Raw genomic sequence first — 10,414 nt, forward strand, 5'->3', positions numbered from 1 at the left:
ACTTTCCCACCCACCTCTCCCTGGAACTAAATTATTTTTCTTGGCTCTTTCTCTCTTTTAGGCACAAAGTTTTTGGAGGCTAGGAACGCTTTAATTTGCTCATATCTCTCTGTCTCTGTTTCTTGTTCTTTTATTAGTTGTATCTTGGTGCTTAACACAGATGTGGCACATAGGGAGCCCTTGCTAAATTTTTAAAATTTGACTTTTAAATGAATTTGTTCATTCCTTCCTTCCTTCACCTCAGTCTTGGGGGCTGGTCTGGTCAGAGTGCTTAGGTTCTTAGTGGCCCCTGGAGCTTTTCCAATGCTCAATCAACAGAACCCCCAGGAGGATGAGGATCAGTCCAGTCAAGATGAGGCGGACCAGATTGCCCATAGTGTAATCCTGGGCAGCAGCACCTGGGGATCAGAGTTAGTCACTGAGATATGGTTGTAATATGCTTAGGCCCTCATTTCACCTGTGATTGTGATCACTAAGAACATCTCCAACAAGCACTCAGATCTTCAACCCAGGCCCTTCCCCTTAACTGAGGAGATTACTATTACTTGCCTCCTGACTAGCTCTGGGGGTGAGGGAAGAGGAGAGGTCTGATGGGCTGGGGTAACTATCTGCTTCCTTTCCCCTTTCAGCCCATCCTCTCCTGTTCCATGATTATATCCCAGCTCCCTCCTTCTCCTAATCTCGATGCTTATACTTCCTGTCCTCATTCACTCCTTCCCCCTCTGTAGTCTAGTCTGACTTCATTCCTAGACAGAGGCTGCCCCCCAAAGTCACCAGAGATGTCTTCAATGCCCAGGCTAAGGGTCCCCTCCTCACCCTCCATCTGACACTGTGGCCCAAACTTTCTTGTGGGACATTCATAACAATGCTTTCTCTCTATCTAATATTCCCCACCCATGTGAAGGAAGGAGATCCAGCCCTTTCCTCAGGGAGCCCCAATCTTATTCAATGATTCATTTCTCCAGACTTCTATTAACCACTGACTCTGGACCAGTCCTGTACTAGGTCAAGCCCAGAGGATACAAAGGCAAAATAGAGTACAGCTCCTGCCCTCCAGGGGTTTACACTCCCCTACAAGCCTCTTGTTATCTCATATAAAAATAAATCAGTGCCATCTGAGCAGTTGAGTCACTAACAGTTGGGGAGGGGACAGGTTGGAGATTAAGAAAGGTTTCCTATTGGAGGCAGCTTCTAAGCTTAGTCTCAGAGACATCTTTGCATTTTAGAGGAGGTGAAAAGGGAGAACATTCCAAGCAAGGGACACAGCCTGGACAAAGGCCCAGAGATAGAAGATTAATAAAGTGGTGCCCCAGGGCAGAGAGGGAATTTAGGAGGTATGGGGGGCTGGGATGGGCTTGGGCTGCCTTACCTGAGATGCTGAGCACCAGGGGGGCGCTGGGGGAGGACCACATATAGGAGGAAGAACTATTAAAGCCATAGCATTGATAAGTGCCATTGTGGGTAGGATTCACAGCAGGGAAGAAGAAATTGGTCTGATACCTCCTTTCATGGTGCTGCATCCTGCCCCGAGTGACCTCTTTTCCATCTTTGCACAGGACACACCAGTCATAATTTAGCTCTGACCAACATTGCAGGGTCACGTCCTGTCCTGCGGCCACCTCAGAGCTGGGCAGGGCTGCCAGCGAAGGCGAGGCAGAGAAGCCTGGAGGGGGAGACCCTGGAGTTAGAGCTGAAGTAGCCCTCATGCAGGGAGGGCAGATCTGGCTGGGAGGAGGCCTGGCCTGGGCTGGGAGGTTCAGCTTTGAGAGGGAAAATGTCAGTTGTATGAGGGGAGAGAAAGACCTTGGACAGCTCCGGGGCAAGGAAGGGGGGGAGTGAGGGGAGGGAGAGAGAGACAGAGACAGAGACAGAGATGGACAAAGGGAGATCTTCCTTACCTGTCACCACCAGCTTCAGGGGGTCACTGCGCTCTGACCACCTAAAGGATGAATGTCTGTAGAGGCACCGGTAGGTCCCTGCATTATTTGATGTTACAGATGGAAAGGAAAACTCACTCTCATTTCCAGCTAATCTCACAGATTTGATCTGTGACCATCCAGATTCTCGAATTTTCTCCAGCCGCCACTCTTCAGCCTCCCATGATGCCCTGCACCTGAGGGTCACAGCTCCCCCTTGGGGCACTAAAGTGCCATTCTCTGCCCTGAGGGAGGGTTTGGGGATTCTGTCTAGAAGGGAAAGAGAGCTGTTAGGTCCAGGGGATCTCCCTTTTGTAGGAACCCCAGCCCCACACCAGTTCCCCTCTTTCTATAGACCCTGTCAGTCCAGCCCAGCCCTCCCCCAGCTCTCTCTCCTGGGTCAGTTGTGTCCTCTGGGCAGGGTGATTATGGGAGGAAGGACTCACCTGCTGCCTGGGTCCTTGGCTCCTTGCACAGACACAGCCCTGGCAGAGAAAACCCTGATTACTCACAACTACCCCCCTCCTCCCAGCATCCCCACAGGAAGGACGGAGACAGCTCAGGGCCAGGGTTTAGGGCTGCTGTGAGTGAAGGAAGCTGGACCCCAGGAGACCCCTCTAATAGTCCTGGCTTCTCTCCTCCAACACCACCCTTGCTGTGTGACCTTAGACTTGGCACTCCCCTTCTCTGGAGGAAAGTTTCCTCCTCTCCACAGTGAAGCCCCTCTAGGTTGGGGGCTGCTGAGGACTCACCGAGGCACAGCAGGACTGGGAGGGCAGGAGTCATGGTGCTCCCAGAGGCTGGTGGGAGAGGAGACCCAGGCTGACCTGGAGCTGCTCTGAGGCACACGATGGCACCAGGGCCAGCTCTGCACTGTTCACCCCCCACCCCACATCTGTCTGAGAAGCTTCACTTCTCCTTCCTCTCTGTGGGTCCTGCTTGACTGATGGCGACATGCAGTGGGGAGGGTGTGTGGGGGAGGGGACATGATGGTTGGAGGGTCATCTGCTGTCAGAATGATGGAAAAATTCTTGCTTTTTCCTCATAATTCAGGCCCCATTGCCAGGGACAGATCCCCTGGTCACTTTAGGAGCAACCTCACACCTTCCCTCTTTTCCCCCCCATAACTGGCCAGTGCTGGTCTCACTAGTGTCTCCTGCCCTCAGCCCTGTCTCATTAAACAGGACTCAATCCCTAACCAGACAGGCCAGGATTCCTGGGTTCTGGGAGCCAAAGAGTTCAACCAAAACCCCAGAATAAGGGGCTGATGGATAGGCAGCTTGGGGAACTGCTGCCTTAGAGCTCAGGGTGGTCTGTTCTGCAGTTTTCAGTATCACCTGACTAGCTTCTACCTGTGCGCAGGAATGTCTAGACCTCTGGCTTCTGTAGAGTGTAGGTGCTGGGACTCATTCTCCCAACCTGTACTCACACTGGCAGGTCAGGTCCCCAGCACAGGGTCACCATTTCCCTAATGCCCATTGCTAATGAGCCCCCACCAGTGTGGTCCCAACATGCCATTTATGCATTTACTGTCTCCAATATCAATTGACCAAGTGACATGTCTTAGCTCACACTGATTCCACCAACATTTATTTCTTATACAAAAGGATATTTACCGAGAGACTGGAGTGAAGTAGGAAGTACAAAAGCCTCCTTCTCCCTACCCCACACTTAGCTCTTCCTTCTTCACATTCACTTAGTCCTGAGAGACTGAGAATAATTTTTTATATTCTCTGTTATTCCTCTGACCTTTTTATTTTTTATTCCCTTTATTCTTAGGAAACCCAAGGAATGTTTCTATCCCATGAAATCTAATTAGTGTGGGGTATAAAAAAGGAGGGTTTTGTACTTCCTACTTTACTCTACTTCAGTGATGGGCAAACTACGGCCCATGGACCAGATGCAAATGTTCTATCTGGCTGCTGCTGCCTCAGCCCCAGATCAAAGGAGCCTCCTAGAAGTAGCTACCCCTCCACTGAGGCTAGATATAATTATATTGGCCCGCCTAAAGTTTTTTTTTTCTTTCCTTTGGCCCCCTCTTTAAAAAGTTTGCCCATCACTGAATTAATAGATAAGGCTCTTTCTGCTAGTACATTACTACCCTCCCTCCCCATTCACAGAAGAGGTTAGGAAAGGGTTGAGCATATTAATGGACAACCTCCTTATTAACTGTTCACCAATCAGAGATGTTGTGGGATGCCCACAGACTGTAGTTATACACCAACGTGTAATAACTTCCTTACCTTTAATCTTCTAGAGCAGAGATGGTGAACCTTTCAGAACCTTTGAGAGATCACCTGTCATTTCCCACCCACCCCCTCTGCATGCCATGCCCCAACCCCTCAGATCCTGAGTGGTTCCCCACTGTGTTTGGGGTTGTGAGTCAGGCTCAGATCCTGCCCAGGTGCAGGGGGAAGCTGCCTCTTGCTGCTGCATTCAGTCATGCTGAGGGTCAAATGAGGGGGCTGCTGCTAGACTTAGCTCAGCAGGAGAAGACTAGTAGGTTTAGGAAGGTAGGGGAAGGCTAGGAGGGTGGGGAGGCCGACTGAAATGCAACCCCACATGTTCTCTGCTCAGCTTTGTTGAAGAGAGGCAACCTCTAAGACTTTTAATGTGCTTATATTTACATGACAATGGAGCACTCCTGACACCACCACTATGGTGGCAGTGGGGCTGCCTATTTGCGCTGCTACCCACATGTGGGTAACATCAGGGAGCCAAAGGAGTGTAGTTAGCCTCGGTGAGGTGTGGTTACCCCCAGACTGATGGCTGGCCAGGAAGGAAAGAATGAAAATAGAGATCTTTTAGGTGATGGGGCTGGGCCTGGTGGTGGGAGATAAGACACACACCCCTCCTCTCCTCACTCCCCTGTAGCCTCTGGTCTTCTATCACACTCTCAGCTTATTTTCTGCCTCCACACATTTGCCTGCTTCTTGTTCTGTTCTTGGGTAATATCGTGCTAGCTTTTAGAAATCCTTCCTGTCTTACAAGTGTGACATGCCCAAAATCTCAATTGGGACTGTTATAAGGGAATAATCCATGCTGCAGACAAGGCCAAGTTGAGTTAACTTGAACCTAGATGGATTGTCCTGTGATTCACGTGTGGGCCTTTTAGGCAAGAAGAATATGTTTGGTTTTGTCAGCACAGTAGACAGAAAAGTATTCAAATCTGGCTTTGGATATTTCCTTACTGTGTGACCCTGGGCATGTCACTTAGCCTTGATTGCCTAGTCTTTGCCACTTTTTGTTCTTAGAATTGATGCTAAAACAGAAGGTAGGACTTTAAAAAATGAGTCTTAGATGGGATGCTCCAGAGTCCTCAGGGATCCTCATTACTGTTTCATTTTAATTTCCCTCTCTGGAGCTTCATTTCATTTTTTTTGAGGGAATTGTTTTCACCTGTGAGTGTTTTAATGTACATTTTTTAAGGGTGGATTATTTAAGCCCTCCAACTCTGAATGTTCTCAAACACCAGACCCACCACCCAATGGGTGCCATCTTTCAGCTGGATTTGGCATCTTTCCACACTGGGTGCTCCTGAGGTGTTGTGTCCCATTCCCCCATGTTCTTGCCAGAGATCAGCACAGTAGGTGAGTCTCTACTCCCCTTCTTGGGCTGCAGTAAAGGATCTCTGTCTCCTCCTCCTGTATCTCCTCAGTGCCCAGCACATGGCCCAGGTCCCTTTTTTTCTCTTTCCTTAGCCCAGGGCTTGGATTTCCCTTTCTCTGTGCTCTCAGCATCCTACTCAGGTGCTCTGTCTGTTTTCCATCTATCCCCTATTAAGGAATCAAGGACCCATGTCTCTTTTCATATTAGACTTTTCAGTTTCCAGGCTAGGCCTGAGTCATATACCTCTTTGTCCCAGTCTGTCCTTAAGGACCAATTTGTATTAGATGATGTAGAGATTAACATTTATATACAATAACTAAATATTATATTTTATAAAGTTTTATTAATAATAAACTAATGAAAAAAAACTAGAGTGAAAAGGTGCTAAACTAACTTCAGCCACACTCTCGAAGCAGATCAGAAGAGGAAGGAGCTACAGAATGCACAAAACAATAAGGTGACCACTGAAACATGGAGGCATAGGAGAGAATAAAGGAAATTTTGAGAAATATTAAGGGACTTCTGGGGGATGAAGTCCAAAGGTTCAAAAATCTCCATTTATACATATCCCCTGTTATCCTTTGGGAGACTAGTCTCCCTAATGGATCATAAAAACATCCCTAATGGATAAAAAAAACAAACTTAAAAATTGCAATAATTTGTGGATAAAAGGAAAATAAAAGAGAAAGAGAACAAACCCAATCATTGCTACAGTAACAAAAAGTCAATTTGTGGGCAGTCCCCTTTGGCATAAGAGTATACATTCAGAATAAATTTAATCAAACTCTCGTAGTTCAATTTACACCCCAAAGTTCAATCTGTATCTTCTGGTGCAGTGTATGGTCTCTGCAGACATCTTCATTGCACTGTCTCCAAACAGGCTTGCCTTCTGGATTCTGGGAGGTAGCAAGTTTCTTATCCTAAAATTGCTCAAATTCAAATCAAAGTTCACAACAATAACATAGTTCCCCCCACCCCAGATGGATAATAACACAGGGATCACTCAGGGATGCATGGCTGAGTCATAAGGTATATGAATCAATTTGCAAAAGAAATTAAAAACATCAAAAAATCCAAATAAAAGAGAAAAATAACTTGCGGATGAAATATAATATGTCAAATTCTTATGTCTAAAAAAATCTAAGAAAACAAAAAATAAAACTATAGCAGGTCCTTGAATCAGGGCCCAATTAAAATGATTTAAGTAATTATGCACTTACCCAATCAGTAGCCAGGATTACAGAAAGTTTGCCACACTATGAGAGACAGAAAAGGGACTAGATTATAGGAGCCAGAATGGAAACCAAAGTGAGATATTTGATGGGGTTCAGGGAGCTCTGGTCTCTGACATATGTCAAAGCAGCTGCAACCTTGAACCCATAACAAGTTCAAATCCTTTTGTCTTGGCTCAAAATTATATCAGTCCCACTGGGATTGGTCTCTTTGACCTTGTGCTCAATTGACACTATGAAGGTAGCTTTGTGCTTCTTTGGCATTGTGCAATGGCTCTTTTATAGTCTTTCTTCTGGAATCAGACAGAATCATTAAGCAAAGTCCCATAATTAAAAAAAAAGTCAGTGGCATTATCCTATAGTCTAGAGCTTTTTGGGTATGCATTTACATTAAAACAAAAGTACTTTAAACCTATATTATTGCAAAATTTAAAAAAGAGTGATATTGATTACATGTACTTCAAAGTACTCCAATACTATATTGCAAAAAACATAATAAAAATATGCTTTAAAATTCAAAAATATATAGCTTATAATCAGTGACACGTTGTGTCAGCCAAGGGGAGATTAAAAAAAAGGTTCTTCACCAAAAAATGAGATCCATTTCCTTTTTAAACTTGGCCATGATCCACTGTGATAGTTAATACACATTCAAAGAAAGTACCAAAGTCCCCCAAATTCACAATAGCCCAATTATTGACAATAGCAAACAAACCCATTTTTATATAGGATTCACATGAGTATAAATATAGCCACTTGCTGTGTGATATTTTAAAAAAACCTGTGAACTGATGTATACTTGTCACAAATCTACAGATATAGGAAATCTTTCAATCTTGGAAAGAAATCTAGATTGTTCTGGTGGAAGAGTAGAATAAGCTGAAGATTTAAAATATCATGCATACATGAGCTCTTTTTAGCTTCCTGCTTTATATATAAGAAGTTTTGATGGGGACTTCTATTTTGTTCTCTACCTTTTAATACAACATTCTTCATAATATGTACATATATGTATATATAAATATCATCCAGAAGCCACATGCTACCTGGGAATGCTCTCTCTTGGGATCCTTCTAGGGATACCATGCTCTAGGAACACCTTCCAAGCTCTTCTGGTATGAGACTGCTATATGTCTCATCTATTACATATTTACAAATGTGGAGGTGGGGATATATAATAATTACTTCAGCTACTAAATGGACACTTGAAGAGCTATTTTGTAGGAAGCCAATAAGAGAATAGATAAAAATCTGAGACTCCTCTTTTGACCCCTTTTGTGATCCTTGTGATTTCTTGTTGAAAAGTATTGTGACCTTATTGAAAAGCTTTAAGTTCCTAGCAAACCTGAATTTAAAGGGTTAATACTGTTCCCCTTTGCCCAGGAATGCAGCTACAGACAAGGCCAAAACTTTAGCAAGGGGCAATTCAACCCTGAGAAAAATACTCCCAACTTGGCTTTCTGATAAGAACCAGTCAAAATTCAGCCTTGGCCTTGGTCTATTCTGAAGCCAATGTTTTGTGTTTTGATGTGACATAATTTGTAACTTCTGTGCATCAGCAAAGTTTCAGGGGGGTTCTTTTGTGTGGAATGAGTCTTGAAATATATATAATAAACTCCATGGTCCTGGAGCCAGAGCTGGAAGCATGAGCTAAAAGACAACTCCCTTGTTCTGTCCTTATTTCCTTATCAACTAAACTGTCCTTATCAGATTATCAGAGATGATAAAGCAATCTCGACAATATTTAGCTCATTAAATTCTCCAAAGGTTACATACAGGTTGTAACCATTTTTGATGGAGTCCATTCATCATCATGTATGTAACAATTAATAAAGGCAAAATAAAAGTAAAAGTTGTAGGGGGGCAGCTGGGTAGCTCAGTGGATTGAGAGTCAGGCCTAGAGACAGGAGGTCCTAGGTTCAAATCTGGCCTCAGACACTTCCCAGCTGTGTGACCCTGGGCAAGTCACTTGACCCCCAATGCCCACCCTTACCACTCTTCCACCTAGGAGCCAATACACAGAAGTTAAGGGTTAAAAAAAAGTAAAGGTTGTATAAGCAACATGTGACCTTGATAAATCAGATGAGAAATCCAGGATAAATAAGACTTATGAGCTTTTTACAACTTAAACAAATTTTATGTAAGATGTTCATGGGCTTTCATAATGATATGTTCAGTACAGTTAAAGGGGAAGGTAAAGATAAAAAAATCATATAACAAAGATATTAGATTAAGTTAAACAAAAGGAGAACCTGACTGGAAGGTAAAGAGACTTTTTTTAGGGTTTTTTAAGAGCTATTCTTATGTGTTCTCTTCCCTAAGGGCAAAACTGTGAGGGACAACAATAGCATATTTTCATATGAAGGATTGGTTACCTCAGGTCAGGAGAAAGGAGGAGAAAAAAAGCAGGCTTATTTTCCAATACTGACTTCAAATCTACTTATTTTGGTCTATTTGCCCTCAAAAGAAATGGCAGAGGTAGAGGTCTCCTTCTTGTGAAAAAAAAATTCCTGAGTTGCAAGTTTCTATCAGCCAGAAGTCCAGGGTCAGCTTAAGACTCTGGCTTGAAAAATGGCTAGTGCAGGTTGGAAAACCCAGGTGGGGTGGGGGAAGGGATTAGGGTGGAAAAATTTTTGTATATGTCACCCTTGGGAAGAATAAAACCCTGCTTGGATTGGTAGACTCTCAGCATCGTATCCAGTTGCGGCAAGTGGGGACTGCAGGCTGGGCAGATGGGTGTGAGAAGTGGCAGCTGGAGCAGGAGACAGGCACTGGGGCTGGCAGAAAGCAGGCAGGCAGGTGTGGCCAGAAAAAAACAAAATTTACTAACGTAACTGAAAATCTCTCTTAAAAATATTTGGGAATTCTATTCCATTGTGAAAGGACATAAATGTGGAGATTAAAATTAATATACAAGAACTAAATTTTATATATTTTAAATTTTTATTAATAATAAACTAACATAAAAAATCTAACTAAAAAGTACTAACTCAGCCTGCTCCTGAGAGTAACAGAGGAAGAGGGAGGAGCTACAGAAGTTATAAAACAATGACGTGACCACACAAACATGGAGGCGCAGGAGAGATTAAAGGGAATTTGGGGAAATACTGAGGGACTTGTGGGGGATGAAGTCTGAAGGTTCAAAATCTCCATGTATACAATGCCAACAGAGTTGGCATTCTCCACCTGCTAGACTTGGTCAAGGAGGACATCCCAGGTTGGTTCAGCATAAGTCATGAGATCAGGATGAAGGGGTCCTAGGACAGCTACCCTTGACTATCACTTGATGTAATTCTCTTCTCTCCCTCCTCCTCCCTTCTCCTTCCTCAACTATTCCTGAAGTATTGGGGTTTGAAGTTGGAGGACATATCAGGGAGTAGAGGGAGAGGTACGAGACTTTCATAGCAGAAACAGTTGGTGCTCCTTCCCCAGAGTGGCTCTGGATTCCACACTATTCCTGCTCCATGCTGGGATAGCTGTGGCAAGGTGAGATCAGAGATCCCCATCAGGGATCAGCCAAAGTACCAACTTTCCTAAGTTCTAGTTTGTACCATGGCTTTTGCTCACATCCTGTCAGGGTTTCTGGGTCAGCCATGATCATCAGTCTTACAGGAAGTAGGAGCTAAACATCCTTGGAGAGGACTCCAGGGTTGCATC

At 44.3% G+C, this 10,414-nt stretch overlaps 1 protein-coding gene across 1 annotated transcript; it reads right to left on the reverse strand.

Annotated features, from left to right (window-relative positions):
* Positions 1 to 279: 279 nt before the first annotated feature.
* LOC123239924 (leukocyte immunoglobulin-like receptor subfamily A member 5) lies at positions 280 to 2,702 on the reverse strand. Its single transcript, XM_044667247.1, has 5 exons — positions 2,669 to 2,702; positions 2,363 to 2,401; positions 1,899 to 2,186; positions 1,370 to 1,663; positions 280 to 398 (listed from the first exon to the last, which is right to left on the reverse strand). Exons 1-5 carry the CDS (start codon positions 2,700 to 2,702, stop codon positions 280 to 282), a joined length of 774 nt encoding a protein of 257 aa, XP_044523182.1.
* Between the last annotated feature and the right edge of the window lie 7,712 nt (positions 2,703 to 10,414).

This window comes from Gracilinanus agilis, chromosome 3 (assembly GCF_016433145.1).
Source record: "Gracilinanus agilis isolate LMUSP501 chromosome 3, AgileGrace, whole genome shotgun sequence".
Taxonomy (NCBI): domain Eukaryota; kingdom Metazoa; phylum Chordata; class Mammalia; order Didelphimorphia; family Didelphidae; genus Gracilinanus; species Gracilinanus agilis.